Source organism: Monodelphis domestica, chromosome 1 (genome assembly GCF_027887165.1).
Source record: "Monodelphis domestica isolate mMonDom1 chromosome 1, mMonDom1.pri, whole genome shotgun sequence".
Taxonomy (NCBI): Eukaryota; Metazoa; Chordata; class Mammalia; order Didelphimorphia; family Didelphidae; genus Monodelphis; species Monodelphis domestica.
This window is the reverse complement of record NC_077227.1, coordinates 214,466,879-214,491,172: the sequence shown is the minus strand read 5'-3', so window position 1 is coordinate 214,491,172 and position 24,294 is coordinate 214,466,879. Positions and strand designations below refer to the sequence as shown.

The following is a 24,294-nucleotide window of genomic DNA, read 5'->3' as shown; positions in this document are numbered from 1 at the left end:
TAGAGTATGATAAATCTATTTTAAGACCAGTGGTCTCTCTATCTTTAAATCTTTTTTATTTTTTTTTTCATTAATTGAGTTGTGTTGATACCTTTGTTTTTGCAATAGTCATTTTTTCAATATCTCCCTACTTTCACATACATACCTTACCTCATGGAGCTTTCCCTAGATAGAAACAAGCAAAATGAATGGGCAGTAACCATGTCTGACAATTTGAACCTATTGTCTTCCAGCTCTAACAAAGAGGGAAGTAAATTTTATCTATTTTCTAGGGGGGAAAAAGATTAGTAATTGTGGATACTCAAAGTTTGAATTCTTTTTGGTTTCTCTTCTTCTTACATTTCTCTTACATAATATTACAATATTATAGATATTGTATATACATTGTTTTCATGGTTCTGCTTATTTTACTAAACTTTTTATTTCATGCAAGTCCTCTCCTTTTCCTGATTTCCTCATATCCATAATTTCTTATGTTGCAATGATATTCCATTACATTCATCCTCCTACTCTTGTTATTTTCAGTTTTTTTGAGATTTTGGTTTTTTGCTATCATATCTGAGCAGCTTAAATTTTGTTCAAGCAAAAGTGTTAAATACCATAATTTTCTCACATTTGCCATCTGCTTCCATATGCACTACTTATTTGCTTTTCTCTTTTTTATTCTGTCTCTTTTTCCATTCTATTTTCACTTTCTTAATAACCACTGTTAGGGAAGTGCTTGATTCCTTTATTTTTCTCTTCTGCACACTTTTCTAATACATTATCTCAATTTTTACTTAATATGCATCATAAATATCCCCAGCAGATTATTTTTATACATACATGCCAAATCATCACCAGGCCCATTTTAGCAATGGAGAAAGATCTTCCAGGTAATTTTTTTAGACTGTTTTGCAAAACCTTTATTTAAAGGTTCTGTCAAGTATTCCCGCTATATAGTCTTTTGATTTAAGGAAGGGAAGGTGGTATACAAAGAAACTCATCTATTTTCAGAAACCACAGCTGTACTCTATACATTGTTTCTCTTAAATGATATATTTGAAGCTGAAGGTTCAAGAGAGGTGTTTGCCTTTGCATTAAAGGGGAGTCGAAAGGGATGGATTTGGAATCAAAATGCTCAGGTTCTAATCCGAAATCTGCCATTGCTATGTGATCTTGGCAAGTTACTTAGCTTTTAGGGAGCCTCAGTTCATCATCAATCAAATTAAGGAATTGGATTAAATTACCTGGAAGATCTCCCTCGATTGCTAAATTTAAGGTTCTCGTGTGTATTACATTTTGCTCTTTATTAGGGAAAAAAATCTTCGTATTACTTCAGATAAAAAAGGCTTGATATCTATGATACATAGGGAATTAGCACAAAACTTTAAGACTGAAGAGCCATTTCTCAGTGGATAAATGATTAAAAGATCTGAACAAATATTTCTTAAAAGAATTGCAAACTAATAGGTACCATATGAAAGGAACCTTCATATTTACTAATAAGAGAACTGAAAATAGAAGAACTCTGAGGCATTACCTCATACTCATTAAATGAGCAAAGAAAACAAAGGATGAAAATGCTTAATTTTCAGGGTTTGTAGAAAGACATTAAGTTGTGAAGCGGTTCAACCACTGTGAAAATGCAACCTGGAATTATGCTTTTTAAAAGGTGATTAAAGTGTTCATGTTCATATCCTTGACCCAGAGATTTCACTACAAAACACTTATCTCAGGAATTTCAAATACAGAAAGTTTATATAAAAAAAGTTTATATCAAAATATGTGGTAGGAAAGAACTAGAAACAAAGTAGATACCATCAATTCAGAAATGAACAAATTTTGGTAAATGCATGTAATGGAAAATGTACTTTTAAGAAATCATGAATATAAAAAATTTAAAGATGTATGGGGAGATTTTTATTTACACAAACTAATGCAGAGTAGAGTAAGCAGAACCAGAATAACCATAAACAGTCATTATAACAATGTAAATGGAGGGAGAGAGCTAATTATAGTGACTAAACTCAGTTCTAAAAAGAGATGAAAAATATATCTCTCTTCAATGGAGATGTATAGGTATATTGGCATACAACATTGCATATACCATAGGACTTGGTTGATGTCATGTTGGTTGGTTTTGTTAAATTTTTTTTTCTTTTCCTAGTTCTGGGTGGAAGACATTACTGTTAAATAATATTTTGAAAATTTTAAAAATGTAGGAAGTGAATAGGAAAGACAAAATAAGTATATCTGAATGAATACCTTGGTTCCTGTTTTCAGAGATAGAACATGGGTCTGGGAAACCTAATTGCTTACAAATACATTGCCATAGCTAAAGCTATCCTAGAATACTGTTAAGAAAAAAATAATCAAAATTCTACCATAGAGACCAACTAGCTTAGCCTCTTTTCCAATCTCATAGGTGTATTAACTATCATTCTTCCCTCTTCTCAGTTATTCCTGTTATACTTCCAGAGTGCTTTAAATGTTAACCTTCTAAACCAATGCTTAAGGTTTCGAAATCAGAGAGAAAGTATCTATTTTCTGGGTCCAGGAAATTTGTGGAGAGACACATACTGTTTATATGATCATTGTAATGTTACGAATTCGTACTGACCCCAGAAAAAAAATATTTCGGTATTGCTATTAGCCTCCAATGAAAGGCAAATTAACTGTTTTTCTGATGGTAAATTAAGCAGTTTCATAGTAATTTAGCCATATGACTAACCTTAAGCAACCTCTTAGTTATCACATATATTAAACACAGATAATAAAATCAGTCCTTTATTCCTTTCAGGGATTTTATGAAGATGAGATGAGATAATTCATGTGAAAACATTTTGAAAAATAAACTTTTGTATTGTGAAGAGTAGCCAACAAAAAAAGACCTTTTGAACCCTTATCTGGATGACTACCTTCACTAGGAGCAGGGGCAAGTTTTTAATTTCAAGTTTGTTAGGACCCTCACAAATAAATATTTGATATAGTAAGTGCTTCTGATTAGGAAGATTATGTATGGAAAACAAAATTTAAAATTATAATTAGTTGGGTGGGATGACAGCTGTTATAGTTTATAAATAAGGAATGCCTCTTATGATTCCCTATTCTCATGTTTTAGCTATAACTACCATATTGCATATGCAGCGTATATGTATGTTTTAAATTCATTTTTTTTTAGGCAAGTCACCACATTGAAAAGAGATGTTTCTAACATATTGAGAGAATTAGGATACCAAATTAGGCAGAAAACTCGAAAACTCTCTATCAACAAAGATAATATCTGGGATAGTACCATAAAAGGATTCAGAAGGCGAAACTTTAATCCATCAGACACAATTGAGGTACTGTTCTGTAATGGAAATGAAAATATTAATGGATCAAAGCATGAATTCTTAAGCCTTTTAATGGGACATCTTGAGAGCTCATCACTGTTTGAAGGGTCCATGTCAAAGAACTTGTCCTTTAATTCTGAAGGTAAATATTTTATTTAAAATTAAGCATGCTTAGTATATCTAGCTAGTATAAAGAAATGAACAAAAAGTTAAAGACAGAAATGAGTAATTCTGGTTTAAAAATTAAAATGGAATTTGTGGAATTTCCCCTCGTCCTTGATTCCATTGCATCCTTAGAATTTTGAAGCCTTTCCATTCAACCTGCAACTGAATATCCCTTTTTTTGTATTATTTTCACCAATTATAGTATAATTTATTTTTGAGTGGAAAATATCTTTATTTTTAAATTTGTACCCCCCAAAGCTTAGCATGGTACTTGGAAGATAGGAATAGGAAGCACTTTTTTATTCATTCAATACCAAGAAAGAATAGAATATAAAAATAGGTTAGATACTAAATCTTAGGAGATAATTTTTTTCCTCTTGTTGAAAATATCTATACTGGTTGTTTTTTTAGTCATGAGATTCTCTGGTTTTAGAACAAAATGCAATTTACAATTTGAAATTTGGGGGGTTTCCAATATACTACCTTATTTAATTTATTAAAATAGGCATTTTGTGCATCTGCTAATTTGATGGGATTTGGTTAAAGAATTTGGCATTCATCATTTCACATAAATGAAAATAAAACCTATGAAATAGTGAGCATAGTTTCTAAAGATAATTGGGCAACATTGATTTCTAGACAAAATAGCTTTTTGAAAGACCTTTCTCTGCCACTGTTTTTTATATTAGGTATTCATGATGAGATGTATGAAAATATAAACCAGCAAACCTATGTTTCAACTGGAAGTTGGGGATGATGCAGAGTTTGTGTTTTGAAATTTCCTTCTTCTCATGTTTCCCTAATTCAACAGATTTATAAAGTTCCTGCTGCTGTGTTGATAAATCACAAAGTTCTAATTAGAAACATTCTAGATTCTGTGTGTATTAGTCTGGTACAAATAAATCCATAATAAGGAAGTTGTACTAGTATTTTAAAACTCTTGCAAAAAATTCATTAGAGGTCTAAGCTTGGAAAATTCTGACTATATCTTTTGCTATATCTTGGATTATATTCTAAATTTAAATATACTTATAATGATGGTTATTTGAGTAAAAAGTAGGTAATAAAAGAATCCTCCATTTTCATCTATATTTACAGCTCTTAAAGAGAATCTCTACTATGAGGCTGGTAGAATGATTGCCATTTCTTTGGTGCATGGTGGTCCACCACCTTTTTTGTTTTCTAAAACATTATTTAACTGCCTTGTTTATGGACCAGAGAACACAGAGCCAACTCTTGAAGATGTTGAAGACAATAATGTGATAGAAATAATAACCAAGGTAAGAACATTATTCATGTACATGAAAATATAATTAAGAGTATACACTATTTGGTAAACTTAAACTCCATAGTTTAGGATTAAGACAAGGAATGGACTTGCATCCTTCATAATAATAGCTTATTGCCTATTTGGGGAACTGTATTTTGTGAAAGAAAATTGCTATCATTACTGAATTATTTGTTAAATATCTAGCTTGAAAAAATTCTCAATTTCCCAGTATAATCTAAAGTAGAGATAAAGTAATAGGTAAGATTTGTTTAAGACATACACATTTCTAGTAAATATGTACATATATGTCTATTTTCTCTTTGTCCAGATTAAAAGTTCAAAAAATTTGACTCACTTAAAGTCAGCAGTACGTGATTGCTTTGAATACCTTTCTCAAATTGGATGTCTAAGACTTGTAACAATGCTAAGTGACAAGGATATGTTAGTAAAAGACATACTCATGTCTCATGTAATTAAAAGAGTTAAGGCACCTTTGGACAGGTAAGTTTGTTTGCATGTAGAATTCTAGAATTACATGTTTCAATTTACAGTTTCTCACTGGTAACTGAATTTGTATTTGCTTCCATTCATGACATCCCAAACCAATGAATAAGCTTTATTTAGTACACTCTTTTATGGTTTTCAATTCCTCCAATAGACAGTAACTTTACCAACTATGTCTTCTGGAATTAGTTTTACTATACAATAACAGCTGAAATTTGTTTTATTCTTAAAGGTTTGCAAAGCATATTACCCCATTTAATAATTATAATAGTCCTAAGAAGCAGACATACATCATTATGCCCTTTTTTTACACATGAGGAAACAGACTCGTCAATGTAAAATGACTCAAAGGTTCTGAGGCTGCCATGATACTAGAATGTAATAATAGAAAGGAGCAATCATTTCAGTATATTATGCCCTTTTAAGGCAGAAGTGTTCTTTTAAAGCATAACAAAATTATATTATGGAGCTAGCTATTCATTCCTTTTTTTTTTGTCTGTTGTTGCCTTTAACTACATATTTATCCTTTTCGAAATCATGACTTCTGAGGACGTATTTTTCATCTTTTAGCAAATTGTAGAATGACATCATTTGAAAATACTTTAATCATTATTTATAATTAAGCTCCTCTGCTTATATTACTTTAACAGTACCCAGGAATTTAATTTCCAAATAGTTCTTCAAAACCAGGCAGTTTTCTAAGCTTTTTGTTCTTTTAATTCATTTTAATATAAAAGTATATTAAAACATGTTATAAAGTAATTGAATATGTAAGAATATAACATACTACTGCCCCCTTACATATGAATGATGCCTTTGGGCAAAGGAGGTAGCACATATAAAGTGCTTTACATAACCAAACAGCAATATATAAATTCTATCTGTCATTATTTTTAAGGCTTATTCTGCATTACAGTTACTATAGTGAACAAAGCTATTCTAAAACTGATAACAGGATCCAGGTGGCAGGCCTAGGTAGCTGGGATTTGATATGGAAAGGAAATGAGAAACAGTGAAATACATTTTTTAAATGAGTTTTTATTGCTGTTTTCTGTTTTCTCACATCATCATGTTTATCCCTAGTATCCATTCCCCCTCCCAGAGAACTATACTGTTTAACAAATAGAATTTTTTAGAGAGAAAAAGTGAGCACACATGTTTGGTACACTGAAGTTTAACGTGTATGGATTTCCCAGCTCCATGAAGGGGTGGATTGGAGATGTTCTTTCAAATCTCTTTAATCAAGTCCTTCTTAATCTTTATATTTTTGTTATATTCACTTTTGAATGTTTGGCAAGTGGTTGTTCTTTTCCATTTCCATTACATAGTACAAACATAGTTTCTATGCATTTTTATTTCTTGACTCTAACTATTTCACTATGCATAAATTCATGTAGATCTTTCCCTGCTTTCTATATTCACAACATACATAATTTCTTACAGCATAATAATATTTCATAGCATTCATCTACCACAATTAGTTTAACCATTATTCAATTGATGGACATCTACTTTGTTTCTAATTCTCTGCTATCACAAAAAGCACTGTTATAAATATTTACTGTACATGGAAACTTTCTTTTTATCAATGGCTTTATTGGGGTATAAGCCTAGTAACAGAACCTCTGGTTTAAAGGGTATAGACATTTTAGGTACATTATTATTTTTATAGTAACACTTTATTTTCAAATTATTTTCTAAAATAATTGTACCATTTTACAGCTCCATCAACAAGGTTTTAGTATCTTCCATTTAGTTACCTTTCCAACATTGCCATTTTGGGAGGGTCATCTTTGCTAATTTGCAGAGTATCAGATAAAAACTCATGTTGTTTTAATTTATATTTACCTTATTATTAATTTGGAGTATTCTTTCATATGGGTGTAAATACTTTGCAATTCTTTTGAATTACCTATTGAAGAATGGCTACTAGTCATATATTCTTATTAAATGTTTGTTCATATGTTTTAGATACCAGAGATTAGTAGAAAATTTGATTCAAAGATGTTTTTTCCTATTCAACCATTTCCTTTCTTACCTAGATTTATTAATTTTGTCTGTAGAGGACCTTTTAAGTTTCAGGTATTTAGCATTATCAATTTTATCTTTTCAAATTGTTCTCTCTTTGGTTAAGCATCCATCTCTTACTCATACCCATCAGAGATATATGATCTATTCTCTTCCAATTTTTCAATATCTTTAATATTGAGGCCATCCATTTAAAAGGTATTATGGAATATAGTGTAAGGTGTTGATTTAAGCCTAATTTTTACAGACTGCTTTCTAGTTTTTCTAGCAGCTTTTGTCATATAAGGAACCCCCCCCCCCCAAAGATGTTTTCCATTTTATCAAAATACTGACTTTATTGAGTTCTATTGTTTCTGAATCACCTTTGTCTAGTCTTTTCCATTGTACTTTCTTTCTCCTTTAATCAATACCAGATAGTTTTGATAACTGTTGTTTTATACTATAATTTATGGTCTAGAAATATTATATTCCCCTTTTGTCCTTACTAGCTCTTTTCCATTGATATACTAGATCTTTTGTTTTTCCAAAATGAATTTTGTTATTATTTTATCAAATTCTATATAAAGTATTTCTTTGGTAATTTTTTTCCTTTTGCAATTTGATTGCTTTCACATAAAAAATTTTAAATTAACTCTGATATTATCCTTTTTATTATATTGGCACAGCTTAACCATGAACCCTGAATATTCCTTGAGCTATTTAAGTTGCTCTTTTTTCAAGTAAGAGTAGGGAGAATGAGTGTTTTTGCTTTTGGCCAGTCCTGATTCTACATTTTTACCTCCAATCAGCTTCTTTCTTGTGCCCCATCTCTTTTGTAAATTTAGAAGGAAGTCTTTGAGTAGTCTCTCTTGATGCTACTGTGTTGTTGCTGCTGTTATCCTTGGCTGCTGCATTTGTTTATACCTCTTACATTTCTGTTATCTAGGTTATTTGAGAAGCAAATCTCTTCAATTCTGATTTTCTTTATTAGAATGTTTCAAATGCCTCTTTATTTTTGAACATCCATCTTTTCCCATTTATGGTTAATTGTCCTTTGGAACACATTATTCTGTTTGCTTCAGTCTTTTCTGCTCAGTGCAGAATAGTCTTGATGTTATTATTTTCCTTTGTACTTAAAGATTTATCTCCTTGCAGAACTTGTTTCTGAATTGAATTGAACCACTGTATGTTATGGAGTCTGCAGCTTTGTTTTTTTGGTCTTGTTGTGTTTTTTGGTAACTAATCTATCAGTTCTTTCTATTGGTATTTCATTTTCTGTGTTCATAAATTCTAGGCATTTTTTCTCGTATTTTTTCTCTAGTTTGCCTCAAGAACTGTGATTACTAGTATATAATTTGGTTTCATTTCAAAATTCAACATCCCTTTTAGTAGAAGAGTTTTTGTGAAAATGAATGCAAGAAGTCACTTAACCCCATTTGCCTACTCCATGCTCTTGTGTCCTTAAGTTGTCACTAGGATAGAAAGTAAGAGTTTTAATAAATGAATATTTTTAAAAAGCTAATGCAAGAAGGAAGAATTGAGGCACAATTCCAACCTCTCAGAACCCATTTCTTTTGGACAAGGTAGGAAACATGATCAAGACAAGATTCTTTTTTGATTTGTTAAATTACATTCAGGTTATCTTAAACTTCTTTTGCTATTAGAATGATTATAGCCCTCTGGGTTGGCTGCCTTATTAGCAGTACTTACTGATAGTAATGGCTGAAATAATTGCCTATTTCCTCCTCAGAGTTGAGCCATACCACAGTATTGATAAGAGAAGGGACTACAGATGATAAGATTGGTCTAAAATAAGAAAGAAATAAGAACAAGATCCATAAGTTTCCAATATGTTATGATATTTATTATGATCTCTAAGGCTGTGATAAGTGTGTGGAATGAGATCTATAATAGGTATTAGATTTTTAGCTTTTCCTTGCTGATATGGATAAGCCTCCATTCACTTCTTGGGTTTGCTTTGGATTGCCACAGTCTCTCTGGCTTTGTGGCAATCTCTCTTAATCTCTTCATCCCCAAGAAACTACACAGGTATAAGATTCTTTTCCTACTCATATATATTGGGAAAGTGGGTGGGCAGACTCTATTCCATAAGGGCTTCCTCAGAGAGATCCTCAGGATATTTGACTGTATGTACTATGAAGACAATTGTCGTAAACTGTAATCAGATCATATTTTCCCTCTTTAATCTGAGGAATGAGTTCTTCATTACAGAGAGATAAAGCCCAGGCAGTTGTGTCTTTCAGATTATCAGAGGAAAAGCTGATGTGTATAAGTGACCATCTTTATTGATACTTCTGTAGAAGAGGTGGTCAGCATCCATTAGAAGTGGTAGGATGTTTGAGTTTCAACAGAGTTACCAGCCTAGTCCTTACTTACCATGCTTGTCGTCATCTCCTTTGTTGAAGCATATTTGATTCCCATGGTGCCATTCATGGAGATGTCAATTCCTCACTATAGGCAACCACATCTGGTCACTTGTTTCTGTTGTTGTTCACTGGTTCAGTTATGTCCAATTCTTTGTAACCCAATGAACCATGGCATGCTAATACTGTCCATGGAATTTTCTTGGCAAAGATAATGGAGCTATTTCCTTCTTCACTGGATTAGGCTAAACAGAGGTTGAATGACTTGGCCAAGATCAGACAGTAAGTGTCTGAGGATGGACTTGAACTTAGGTCTTCTTGACTCCAGGGCCAGTACTCAGATCCACTGAGCCATCTAGCTGTCTCCTCCATATATTAGTGTGCCATTAGCACTATTCAAAAGGAATGGATTACTTTATTCTGTATTTTAAATTCATAGCCAGGATATTGCATTGTGTGGTGACTAATTGTCCTCATTTTTGGTTTGGGCCTCAGTTCTGTATCATAACCACCATTGAAACAGTTTTTGAGGGGCCAGTTACTCATACTATGCTGGTCTCAGCTTGTAGGTGCCCATGTCAGGATTGAAGTAAAAGGGGTGATCTGGGCTTATGGCTGATGCTAGAACCAGAACATAGATGTCTATTGAGATTCATGTGGAGGTCTCAAGACATTGCTCATCAGTCTTCAACTTGTTATGTTTCTCTCTCAACACTAGGAAATTAACCTTTTGAGGAATATAGGCATAAGTTTTGAGGAATGTGTAGACATAATAGTGACCATAGAATTAGTGTCATTTAAGTAACTAAGCTATGTGATTGCAGAAAAGTCATTTAGACTAAATTTCTTCAAACATGAAATGACAGTAATAATACTTTCATCGCCTACCTTGTAGGTTTGAAGTGAAGAATATGAATTGAAAATAATGATAAAAACTGGAACTTTATTCCATCTTAATGTTTGCAATGGTTTATATGCATATCATTTGAAACTCATAATTTTGTGAGGTATGTAAATTTCTGGCATCTTTCCTTTGTCCATTTCATATGGTTATTACCCTATTTCAGACACTTGGACCTTCACTTCTAGTGTTTCCTTTGCCTAATGCATCTTTCAGAGAACCAACAAAATAATATTCCCTATGCCCAAGACTATTCTGAAACATTCAGTGGTTCCTCATTACCTATGGGATAAATAGTAAAATATTTTGGCTTTTACATTTTTCTGTGAAAAACCTCCCTTTTCATCTTTATTTCAATTCATGGAGTTAGAGAGTTTCAGAGTTATAAGGAACCTTTGGGACCTTCTAGTCCAAATTATACCCTAACATCTAAACTTTTTATACCATATCTGATAAGTGGTCATTCAGCCCTTTCTTGAAGTCTTCCAAAAAAGGGAAATCTACTGACTTGAGAAAGGCCTGTTGCAATCTTAGATAGCTATAATTGTTAGGAATTTTTTCCTCAATACTGAATTTGCTTCTGAAACTTCATCCCATTACTCCTAGTTCATCAATCCATGATCAACCAGAAAAATTCTATTCCTTATCCACATAAAATCTTTTTAGTACTTGAAGGCAATTATCTTATTCTCAAAGACTTATCATTTCTATGCCATACATTTTAAATTCCTTCAATTGAACCTCATATGACCTCAACTCAAGACTTATCATCATCCTGGATGCCCTCTTTTTGGATGCTCTCCAGCTTGAGAGTTAATGTTCTTCCTAAAATGTCGTGGCCTGGACTGAGTATAACAATTTTACATTTTTTAATTTCAGGATAGAAAATAGCAAAACTATTACTTCCTTATTTCTGAAACCTGGTGCTCTTAATGTAATCTAATTGTTCACTAGTTTTTTTTGTCTGCTATTTCAGAGTTTTGCCTCTATGACTCGTCTCTCCACTTCCCCTAAAAAAATGAAAGAAAGAAAAGTAGAACTAGTATTATCAAGTGTGTGAAGCCTTCCAGCAAAATAACCACCTCTACTCCCAACTCTACAGATTGTATTTGAAGATAAATGACTCATTTTGTACCTTGAATTTATCTGTTAGGAGTGGGATAGCATGTTTCATCACTGGTCTTCTAGAATTATAATTGGTTATTGCATGATCAAAATTTGTAATTCTTTAGTGTTGTTATTGTTGTATAAATTGTTCTTTGGCATCTGCTCTTTTCATTTTCATCAGGTCTTCTCAGGTTTCTCTGATACTGTCCCTTTAATTTTTTCTCTTGATATAATCTATTACATTTACAAGTTCTTCCCCAGTTGATGGGCACTCTACAAAAAAGAACTGCTATAAATATTTTTATACATAAAGATCTTTTCCCCTCTTTCTTTAACTTTAGGGCATAGGTCAAATAGTGGTACTGTATTTGCACAGTTCAATGATTTTAGGGATATAGTTTCAAATTGCTTTCTAGTGTGTGAAATAAAATATTTAGGGGACTTCCATTCCAGCTTTGATCCCACACACCCAACAGTGGGACATAGGTATCACAGTCTTGTGTCTGACACTCTGATGCTGCATCCCAGCATCCTGGCTCAGGCATTACATTGCCTATGATGAGTGTAGGAAGCAGAGTTGACTTTTATCTGGAGGCTTATTACCAGATTTATAAGCATTTATTAGTAAAGGAAGAGGAATAGGTAGAGGTAGAGAGAGTGAGCCTTTCTAACTTTAGGGATAGATCTGATTCTCCATTTAGCTGACTCAGGCAGACTTGCCAGAGATGGCCAGATGAGGAACCCCTAAGAGGGAAATGCAAGCCCAGAAACTCAGCTCCTTACCTTGGCTTTTTAAACTCTGTTGCTCCTCCCCCCTTTCTTTTACAAGTGACTCTCAAATCTGCCACTCTGATGGGGACCCAGGTATCCACTATCAGATATAACATGTGACTCTGTCATTCCTATGTCCTTCCACTAGGGTGCCCAGGATTCAAGTGCCCTAAATAATTTACTTCACTCACACTATTAGATTAATAGAACCAATTCATAGCTCTACAAAAAGTGTATTTCCTATAGCCTCTCAGCTGTCATTTTTGTCAGTCAGATTAGTTTTAATGTACAATTATCTAGTCATTATTGATTTGAAGCATGTTCTCATTTGTCTATTGATAGCTTAGATTTCTTCCTTTGACAACTGCTTATTTTTCCAGAAAAATAATCCCAGAGACTTTGACAAATACTTTGCTATATAATCTGGAGAATCCATGTTTATATGGCACTTCCTTGATCTAACTCTGGTAACCTTGCCAGAAAAAAAAATGAAAGTGTCTGGTATGTCCTAGAATTATAAATTCCTCAGACCATAGATTTAGAGCTCAAAGAAATCTTAGAAGTTTTCAAGTCCAACTCTGTCTCTCATTTTGTTGATAGAGACATGCTTCTTCACTGTAATAAATAATTCATTTTGCTTAGTTGTTCATTAAATATCTCTAGGCAACTAGGTGACTTAGTGGATAGAGAACTGGGCTAAAATCAGGAAGACTTATCTTCTTGAGTTCAAATCTGGCCTCAGATATTTATTAGCTATATGATCCTGGGAAAGTCACTTAATCTAGTTTGCCTCAGTTTTTTCAACTGGAAAATGAGCTGGAGAAGGAAATGGCCAAACATTCTAGAATCTTTGCCAAGAAAGCCTCATATAGGCTTATGAAGAGTTGGACACAACCAAAAATGACCAAATAACAACAAAATCATGTTTGGATAGCTAGGTGGCACAGTGGATAGAGTGCCAGGCCTGGAGTCAGGAAGCCTTATGTTCAAATTTTATATTTTTAGCACTGTCTGCTTTCTATGATAAGATGATAGTTCCTTTCAACAAAAGGAGAAACTTAATATGTATTTGAGCAGCTACATGGTGCAGTGGGTAGAGTACCAGGTCTACTGTCAGGAACACTTATCTCCCTGAATTAAAATTTAGATTTATATACTTACTTGATTTATGACCTTGAACAGGTCACTTAACCCTGTTTGCCTCAGTTTCCTCATTTGCAAAATGAGCTGGAAAAAAGAAATGGCGAGCTAAAGTTATCTTGCCAAAAAGGAGTCATAAAAAATCAATTAAAACATTACAAAAACAACCCTTTCTTTATTAAAACATTCTATAATTTTACTAGAAATATAAGTCAAGCTCATGGTCTATAATATATATTTTTTCTCTTTTCTTTGAAATGAAAATTGGCAGAATACTAGCTCGTCTCTGAGTTGGCATTACCTTCTGTATTCTAACTTTTCAGATTTCTCCTTTAATGGATCAGTAATTAAATGTCAATTGTTTATTTGGTTTATCAGAATTAGGTTAATCTAAATTCACCTAGAGCAGCTAAATTGCTTAGCTTGTTGTTCATTGCTTGACTCCCTCTGGGCCATTTTTTGTTCCATCCCTGCTAAACTTAAGTTCATTTTTGTAAGAGGAAATAGCAGCAAAGTAAGAATTAAATACCTTTGCCAAAAGTTATCGTCATAATTTCCACCATCCAAAGTAGCATATATTATTTGATTCTTTGATTCCCTCTTTTCCAGAATATTTTTATTTTTAAAAATCTCTTTATTTATCCTTAGCTTTCCAAGCTATCTTTAGCTTATTCTAAGCTTCAGTCCTCCCATTATTATATTCTCAGTATCTTACATACTCTTGTATTCATCTTATTACTAGCTCTTGCTTTTGTTGCGAGTGGTTTGCTTTTTTTTAGCCTTCTATATAGATGTTGCCTTTTTTTGTATCATAGTTTCTTATAACTATCTTATCCATTCTCTCTCCACCCCAAATTAGATCTATCACTTTTATGTCCTTAGCCCCTAACATAGAACATAGAATTGAATGTTGGTACTCAATTCAGGTATTGACTTAAATGTACTTAAACTTACATTTTTGCATGGTTAGCTTATAAGGCATTTCTCATCAAGGTCATAAAGATGTTCCATTTTACTGACTGAATGCTAAAATACAATGGATTTTTTTCCTAAAATATTGTTATCTTTTTATGACAAATTATCATGAAAAATCTAGTTAGAAAACATTCATATGGAAATAAATTTTTTCCTGTTCCTGAATGTTTGCAAACCAAAACCAGTATTTTTTTAATGGATTCATTCTTTTTTTTTTCCCCTCTAGTTTTCAGGAGGGTTTGAAAACTCTTGATGTGTTAGAAAAAATGCAGAAATATCCAGAAGCATTTTATAGTATCCTATGTCACAAGCCTGAGAGACTTACAACCAAAATCCTTAGTGATCTTTTTACTATGCACATGTTGTCTGAAGCACAAGACACCAGAGCTATGGGGTTTTGGATGAGTTACTTGCAGGATGTTGAAAGTAAGTGAATATTTTATTGTTTTCAAAGTATCTGTGTTTAGATTTTTTTTTAGGTTTCTATCTCAGTGGCATTTAAAAAAATATTTCAATTTAGCTTCACAATCTTAATTTTTTTCATAGCTTACACCAAGATTTTAATATGTAAACCCACTTTATCTGAAATTGCAAATTAGAATATGGTATATGAGAAAATCTTAGTAACCTTTACCACCTAATATTCCAAATGAAAATTTAAATCTTTTTAAAAAACAACACATTTTGATAACGTTTCTAATGCATACACAGATATTTACCCAGCATATATTTTACATTATAATTTGAAATTTTTCTAGTTCATATTTTACATTATAATTTGACATTTTTCTAGTTTACGTAGTATGGCAAATTCTATGTAAATTTACAGTGAAGGTTTATTAGTCATTTAACCAATCAGCAAGTGTTTATTCAACAACTATTTAGTGTTTGATTCCTACCCTCATGGAGTTTGCAGAAATCAGTTTTAGTTCTACCAATGCCCTCTTGATGTGCTGGGATAAGCCCGAGTATTACAATCAGTTATTATAGTTCTCTTCAGTATGAAAATAAGGAAAACAATAAGCTAACCAGCATTTCTATGATAATAATTTTTCTCATTAATGATTGTGAAATCAATCAGATTTGTATTTTTAACATCCTGGTGTATTTTGTCAGGAGATGTAATTGGCCCTAAATAAAATAAAGCTTAGAAAAGGAGCCAAACTGGGAAAAGAACATATAGGAAAAATCCTGTTCTAGAGCGATCCTAACTTTGAAAGCATTCAAATATCTGAAAGAAGGGAAGATACTAGATTATTTAAAAAAAATTATGTACATACAGTATTGCTACCAAAGAATAATAGTTTCTTTTTCATTTCATTCTAAGAATGTGATCAAGGGAACATTAATAACAACTAACTTTAATTCCTATTTAAAATCTCTTTTAAATAATTTCTCTACAAACTTTTTAGATTGATTTATATTCTATGTAGATTTATATGTTATAACAAGTATATTTTATGAAATTATGAGATGTTAGCTAATTAAGTTTTTATAAACTGTTTTCTATTGTAATAATTAAAATTGGTTGCCAAATGTAGTAGTTAAAATTTTGGTTTGACAGTTGTTGTTGTCGCCATTTATAAAAATTATAAATTAAACTATGAGTATGTTAGTAGCTTTATTACAGCAGAGATAGTAAAGAGGGGAACGTAGGAAAGAGGTAGAAAATATTGCCTAGCTAAATACCCTATAATTGCCAATCTAAAGAAATCCAGCTCAACTCCAACAAAGGCTCTCTCAGGTCCTGATCTCTAACCAGGAGTTACCGTAGTCTCTTCAGGAAGAGTCTTACATGCACAGAATCAATCTCCAATGCAGAAGTCCAAGGCAGAAAAATCCCTCCAATGCAGAAGACCCTCCAATGCAGAGACACCAATGCAGAAGTCCTCCCTCAGCAAGAGCCACCAAGACAGCAGAATGAATCAGAATGACCTCAGCTGGCTTTTTTATTAGCAGTTTTCTCCACATCACTTCCTGTCTCTCTGGTTTCTCTTTCCTTTCACTGTGGGCTGGTCTATCATATCTCAGGAATCCATCACTGCTGGGGGGGAGGAGGAGGAAGAGCTTGTGGCATTTTAGGGTATAAAGTTTCTTAGTGACTTACTAAGTGTTAAGTAGGGGGTACTTTAAATTCTTGATTGATTAACTTAAAATAGACAAAGGGAATACAAATTCCCTTTCACAATCACCCCTATGATTCTATTGGGAGAGGAGCATATGGAAAATCTCCCAGATTTACATGCCTAGTGTCCCCAATAGATCATTTCATATATTCAGCTTATACCTCAAAGATCTTCTAGCTAAAAGGTGCATACAATATTGCACTTTCTAAGGGGAAATTATAATAGTTGGACATGAGGGAAATAAAAGAGGAAGAGAACAAAACCAGTGATTGATAGGTGCACTGACAAAAAACCCAGTCCCTTTTGGCATAAGAGTTTACACTCAAAATAAATGTGTTCAACTCCTTTCAGTTCAATTTACTAGATCCCCAAATTCATTCTGGATCTTCTGATGTAGTATATGGTTTTCGTAGGCCTCTTTATGATACCTTCTCCAAACAGTTCACTTTCTTGATTCAGAGAGTTAGTGAGCTTCTTTTCCTGAAATTTCTCTCAAGAAAAATTTAAAATCTTGGATTTTATGAAAATTATACACTATTGCTAGGTTACTAATATCATAATGGTTATGCAGTTGATTTGAAGCTGCAGAAAACATGAGATCTCACTGTATTTGTAGAGTCATAATATGACTTTGTGGAGCAAACCTTAAAGGCAGGTTCAGAAGGGGACTCCTTTTTTGTGTGTGTCAGGCATTTCTTGAGTCCTTTAAACTTTCTCTTGTATCAAATAAATAAAATTTAAACCCAATGGTTGTGTCTGAAAATGGTATGCCTCATTCCTTATGAAGAGAGGCATGATCTATGTTTTGCTGTCATAATTGGCCACTAATTTGAGTTCCGAAGTTATTCAATGTTGTTTCCCTTTATGTTACTTTAGTTATCATGTAAATTATTCTCCTAGTTCCACTTTCTTTTCAGTACTTAAAACTTGCCCAATTTTCTGAATTTCTCATGTCATTTTTCCAGTACAGTAATATTCCATTACCTCCATATCTTATATACACTTTGTTATTACCCCATCAATAGGCATCTGTTTTGAATAAATTTTGATAATATCTATCTCATATTTTTATATAATCTTCATTTATCTTTCCTCCTTCCTCCTCCTAGATGTCTCTTGTAACAAAAAGTAAAAAACAAAAATAATAAAAGATTCAGTGAAACTAGCTAAAATGTTGAAAAAGTCTGACATTATAAAGTGTTCCACATCCATAGTCTTCCACCTCTGGGAAGAAACTGAAGAAGAGACAACTACTTTCCTTACTGTTATTTGCTATTTCAAAATGTATTGCTATAAATATCTTAATATATGTGAGACTTCTCCCTTTTTCTAATCTCTTGTAAGTATAAACAAATTACTGGTGGTGGTATTGTTAAATTAATAGGTATGTTCACTTTAGTTAATTTTCTTAAATAATTCTAAATATTTTTTCCAGAAAGATTGGACCAATTCACACTTCTACCAAAAGTGCATTAGTATGTCTTTCTTCCTACAGCTCTTCTAACAAAGGTCTTACTTCAGTGAGGTATCTCCATTCATATTAAAAGAGCTTACAACAGATATAATGAAAGAAAAGTTTGTTTAGTGAAGCTTGATAATAAATATTAAGTATAAAACAGAAAAATAGCTTAACAAATATATTCACTCCCACTGTTTAGCTTGTTCCACACAATGCAAATCGATGAATAGTTTTCTATAAATGATTAAGGTTTCCAGACACTCCTATTTTAAATTTGTCAATATGTGGATTTGCATTAAGCCCTGTGCTAGCTACTACTACCACCACCAATACCACCAACACCTACTACTGGGTCTTCTTAACAAAATCCACAATTACTCAAAAGAATTCAAACCTGCTATCCATATAGGGAGAACCAAGTGAATGAAGAAAGCTGTTGCATCCATTATGACAATACAGGCCGTTTCTCTATTGAGTTAGGCCATCAATACATCTAACTTGGAAGGTACTTTAGGTGGATAATGAGCTGAGCTCAGAACTGAATAGGAGATTTATCTAGATTTTATATATATATATAAACCTTACTCTTAGAATCAGTACTTAAGAAGAGTGGTAAAGGCTAGGCAATGAGGGTTCAATGACTTGCCCAGGGTTTCATAACTAGGAAGTATCTGAGGCCAGATTAGAATTCTGGACCTGACTCTCAATCCACTGAACCTTAGATTACATTTGAAAAATAGAACAGAACTTCTAGTCATCCCATGCTGCTCTCTGAAACAAAAATCTATCTTTTTATTAATAGTATAGATTGGTAACATAATATGACTCTCATGAAACACCAAAAACTCCAAAAATTCACAATTGTAGCTTATCCAAAATACAATGCATATTGTCAAAGATGAACTTGTACCCAAAAATGATATGGTAGTATTGAAAAAATATTTTTGGGAAAAGGTGGGCCCTTTTATATAGCAAGAACAAGGGATTTTTGGTGAACAGCTTGATTATGGCACTCTAGAATTAAACTCTAGAATTAAAACTTGAAGATCTTGAATACATTGGATGAATCTTATATGAACGAATTTATGGATGGAAATTGACAAGAATCCTATAGGAAAAGATTAGATGAGTAGCTTGTCTGTCCTATTAGTGAGAAAATCCCTTCATGAAATCCATTCGAATATAAGATGGTCCAAAGTAAGTAGTTTCAGGTGAAGGAAACATTTTAACAATCTTAAAATATTTCTAGGAGAAAGAGGATCCTTCAGTTCCCTTATCTTTGTTATTAGCTGATTAAGCAAATTTCTTTGAAATCTTTCTTAAAAGGTATCCTACAAATATATTTTGCACTGGTATATGTAACAATGTTTCAAATCAGGAAAGGGTAGAAATAATGTTAAAGAAATTCAGTATCACTATAGGTTTTGTTTTTTTTTTTTTTAGTAAGATGTAGGCAATTAAGAAATTTGATTTTAAAACTAAGTTTAATTTCTTCATTGCTCACTTAATTTATCTTTTATAAAATTCCTTTTATTTTTCATTTTATTGAAATGCCAAATTTTAATTTTTAAAATATTTTAAATTGAAGTGATTCTCCACACACACACCTTTTTACTTGGTACTATGTCTGCTTAAAAAGTTGACAGTTTTCTAAAATTATGCAAATTCTTTAACTTTCATATGGCTTTTTTTTTCTTTTTTGCTATGTTTCAGGTGGTGAATCTGTAATAACATTAGAAGACATCCTTGTTTTTGCAACAGGTTGCCGCTCCATTCCACCTGTTGGATTTCAACCTACTCCTTCAATTAAATTTTTACCTGTTGATTATCCTGTTGGAAGCAAATGCTTTAACAGCTTAACTCTTCCAATAACCAACACATATGAAGAATTTCAAGAAAACATGGACTTTGCCATCAGAAATGCCTTAGGACTAGCAAAAGAAAAAAAATATTACACTGGATATTAAATCTTTTTTTTTAGAGGTGCCTTCTTGCAAGCTGCTATCATTATATTCCTAACATTCCACAGCTTTGTATTTAATGCTCCTTTGTCTAAAAACTTGCCAGTCCTAAAAAATGTTTGATGTGTACTTTTTAAAAAGTGGTGAAATTTTAAAAATTCCAAATGTTAAGGAACTTATTCAAATTTGATGCAATATTTTGTGTTTCTTAGTGCTTTTACTTATCTATGAACTTCAAAATGAGTATCTTTTAGTAGATTACTTCATCATGATACACATAACTTTGCTGTTGACTGGTTTTCTAAGCTATGTTTATTTCAGGTAAACTATTTTCCAATTTTTATAAACATTTTTTAATTTTCAACTTTTTTTCTTTTAAAGAATTAGTAGAAATGCCACTGAATTTAAAGGTATCAGGAACATAGTATTTTCAAGATGGAGTGACACTAAACTAGAAATCAAAGTGCTTCAGCTAGGGCAGCTGTACTCCTGTGAAATTGAGTGTTAAAATTGTGCCAAAAAGTTAATATTTATCAACTGTCTCTTTGACCTTAATGGTAACTGTTTGATTTCTTCAGATTATGGACAGTTCTATGTCTTCAAAGTGAGTGAACATGGTTTAATATCTAGTTATTTTAGCTACCTATGTCAATTGCCATGTTATGGGTTTGATAATGGTGAATAGATATTAATTGTTAACATGGCTGAATTAATATGTGAACTTTTCAGATTATCTTTTAATACATGTAAATTGATTTTGTACCTGTTAATTACATTGGTAAATTATTAAAAAGGAAAAGAAGTATTATATTTAAAAATCTGTGTTCCCATTCCAGAAGTCATTCTCATTAATTTCTATTTAAATGCTCTTTTTAATACATTCCTTCCAAAAGTATGGTTTTTTAAAAATTGGAAAACAGGATATCCTCTTCATTTTCCGTACATAATTTGAAGTTTATACCAAAGTAGACTGAGCATTTCTACCACACCACAAATTTTAGTGGTCTTTTACATTTGTACTTAACTAGGTTCTTTTCTAAACTCATAGGTGCAATGTCAGCAAAACTCCTCTAAATTAAAATTCAGTAAGAAATATTATGAAGTTATTGATTTAAATTTATTTCTATGTTGATAAGAGTACCTTTAGGCAAATTTGAGTTTGGAGGTGAGAATGGAGTAACCTCAGCTTTTCTTCATTACCCCTTTTTCTTTTTGAAATTTAAAGTTATTTATATTGACATTTTTTGAATGAGGTCTTAAAATGTTTATGGCTTCTGGAAACTCTTTCTGCAAATTTTTACTCTTGGATTAACTCATGTAAAGCCTTTAAGTAATATGATATTATAAAAGTTTTATTTTCAATTATGTCTAAACAGAAAACAGTTAGTGGTTTTACTTTTTATATGCTCATATTTATATAATTCTTTTTTCACATAAGCATGTTTCTTTTTAATTGTTAATATTCTAGTATTCTCCTGAAATACCTTTTGGGCCTGTGCTGTTCATTTTTCTTTTTGGATGAAATGGGATAAGCATTCACTGAATCATTTATAACTGAATGATCATGCTAACATGATCCATGCTAACAAAAATGAATATATAAAAAACAACATAACCAACATAAATTTGTCGAGACTTTGCCTTCTTCAGTCATCCTAAGGAAAGTAATTAGGATAAGCAACACTTTTAATGATGTTTTATTGTTTCTTTCATGATAGATTATACTGTTTGTTCTAGTTGTAATATCAAATGTCAACTATTTCCTTTCATTTTAGTTTATTTTAGTGCATATAGTTTATGTTCAGGATTTATACAATTTAAAATTTGCCTTAATCTCAAAATTAATTCTGCTATTGACAGTTTTATATATGTGAATTATTTTTATCTTTTTTAGGGACCATGGCAGAATGGATAGAGAGCTGGTCTCAAAATCAGAAAGATTGGGGTTGAAGGCATGCTTCTGATATTTCCTGGCTTGTGTGACATTTTTCTAAGATCATAAATTGCAGAGATGTTGCACTGGTAGAGAGATTTTTTTCACCTGGAAGTTCTCTATAGTAATGAAATAATTTCAAATCTTATCCCGTTTATACTATTGTGAATCTACTTTAAATTGTATGAAACATTTAACTAAAGAGAAACTTCTAAAGAAAGGCCTCCGAGTTCTGTTGACAGCCTATACACTATAACTTTGCATAATAATTTGATACCCAGATTTGGATAATTTGTACTGATGTCTCTGTTGCATAGGAGCAGAAGTACAAGGAAAAAGAATCCTTTTGTGTAAACTGATACGTATTTTTCCTGCATGGCTAATAAGTCTATCTTGATAGAATGCAGGGGTTCCTTTATTACAAAGGGGAAATCCCTTTGTATAAGGTAACATATAAAATTTTATTAAGCTTAACATATGGATAGGAAATAACACATAAATGAGGCATCATTAGAGGTAAATTTTCAAATGAGATATAGCATTACAAAGTTGATTTCTCAGTTATTCTCAAGATGTAAGAAAGTTTTATTTACATGCACACACCCATGTAAGCTGTTTGTATTGCATTGTATGAGCTATATGTTTCCCACAATATAAGTGACCACTTTATAATTTTAAGCATTGGATATTTACATTGTAGTTCTTAAAATTGAATGTAATTGTTTTATATTCACTATGTATCCATAAAGAAATTAAGTGGTGAAATGATGGTTTAAAGACTGAGGATCTGAATATAGATAGTGTCAGATACGGAAAAAACTGAGAAGAGAAAAAAGGAATGCTGTACAGATAGTTTTCAATTTGGGCTAACTGGCATGGAAATTCAACTTTACAGAAATAATTCTCAAAAGCATGAGAAGATGTAACAAAAACATGTATAGAGAGGGTTTGGAAAAAAGTGCCCACAACTACCAATTTTCATGGATTTAACAAAGATGAAATGTTGGAAGAAGTGAATAACGAGATTATAAACTTAGCACAAGATTTAGATGTTTCTACATCTTAGCCCTTTCTAGGGCTAAGAATGATGTGGAGTTGATTGAGTATCATGGAGAAGAAATATTGAATGAGCTAGCTACAAAGATTGCATTAGAAAGCAAAGCTTTAGAAGAGAGGTCAAATCAAAAATGATTCACAACAAAACAACTGGGGAAGCATTTCATCATTTGAGTGAATTCTTGTATTGAAAAAATGAATCCAGATACTTTTTGAAATTCCAGAGACTTGTTGAAGATTGTTATCATCAAACTCCAGAGGAAAAAGATTGCTACTGTTCAAAATAATAAAAAAGTTGTACAGCCAACCACCAGTGATAAAGACAAGGGGCAGTGAGTGGGGAAGGAGCAACATAGTGCACACTTATGTTAACCTTACATGCTTTTATCATTAACTTTACTTTTTATAATTGTTTATATCATGGTACAGTATTTAATGTGTCTACATTTTAGTATATTTTATGTCACATAAAGGTATTTTGTGTATGCCTTTGTTATATAGGCTGAGTGAAGTGAGTGGAGAGGGGCAAATTCTCATTATATAAAAATTGATTTATGCAAAATGGTCCCCTTACATAAAGCAAGAACTGTATGTACTTCAATCATATTAAAAAGATTTTATAGCATGAAGTTGAAGAAGCCTTCACATATGCTACCAAGCTCATCAAAAGCCCTTGAAAGGGCTGGCTTTTGTACTGTTTAGAGCTACATCACTGGCATGCAAATTTAATCGAAATATCAGTGAATAAATTTACAAGTTGGTGAACATGTGTAAAGGTATGCAATTTTAAAAATTAAGTATGAGTAATAAAATACTTTAGAATGTCTCTTTTTCCGTAATATTGGGTAATTTCTAATTGAATAAGTGATAGGTAACAATAGTGTTTTTGTGATTTCATTAAACTTGATTTGTGAAATAATTGCTTAGAAAAAATGATTCCTACATTTTAATGTAATAGTATTAGAATCTGAATATGTAAGTTTTAGTTGTGTAAATAACAGTTTAAAATTTACATTGCAAAATTTGGTACAGCTTCAGAATTAATTTAGCAGCTAGTATGATGTCAGTGTTGAACTCCATGTTTTGGATATATTGATTATGGGAGATGAACTGTCATGTGTATCCATTTTTTGAAGTGCAATAAAGTCTAAGGATTCAAATTTGAAGCAATGATTTGGGGTGTATTTTCTTGAAATAATAAATTCACAAACCTTTTCC

General features: G+C 32.1%; 1 protein-coding gene across 4 annotated transcripts in view; it reads left to right on the top strand.

Moving 5' to 3' along the window:
* Positions 1–24,242, top strand: part of G2E3 (G2/M-phase specific E3 ubiquitin protein ligase) — an 81,092-nt gene extending 56,850 nt beyond the window's left edge. For 3 of the 4 annotated variants that reach the window (XM_001368595.4, XM_007472533.3, XM_056810440.1), the window contains 5 exons: positions 3,164–3,459; positions 4,581–4,762; positions 5,081–5,253; positions 14,768–14,967; positions 19,840–24,242. In XM_001368595.4, coding sequence (XP_001368632.3) covers positions 3,164–3,459; positions 4,581–4,762; positions 5,081–5,253; positions 14,768–14,967; positions 19,840–20,093 — 1,105 coding nt within the window. In that variant the 3' untranslated portion in view covers positions 20,094–24,242. The remainder of the gene's footprint in view (positions 1–3,163; positions 3,460–4,580; positions 4,763–5,080; positions 5,254–14,767; positions 14,968–19,839) is intronic. The other variant, XM_007472534.3, reaches the window with a different exon arrangement.
* Positions 24,243–24,294: the final 52 nt, after the last annotated feature.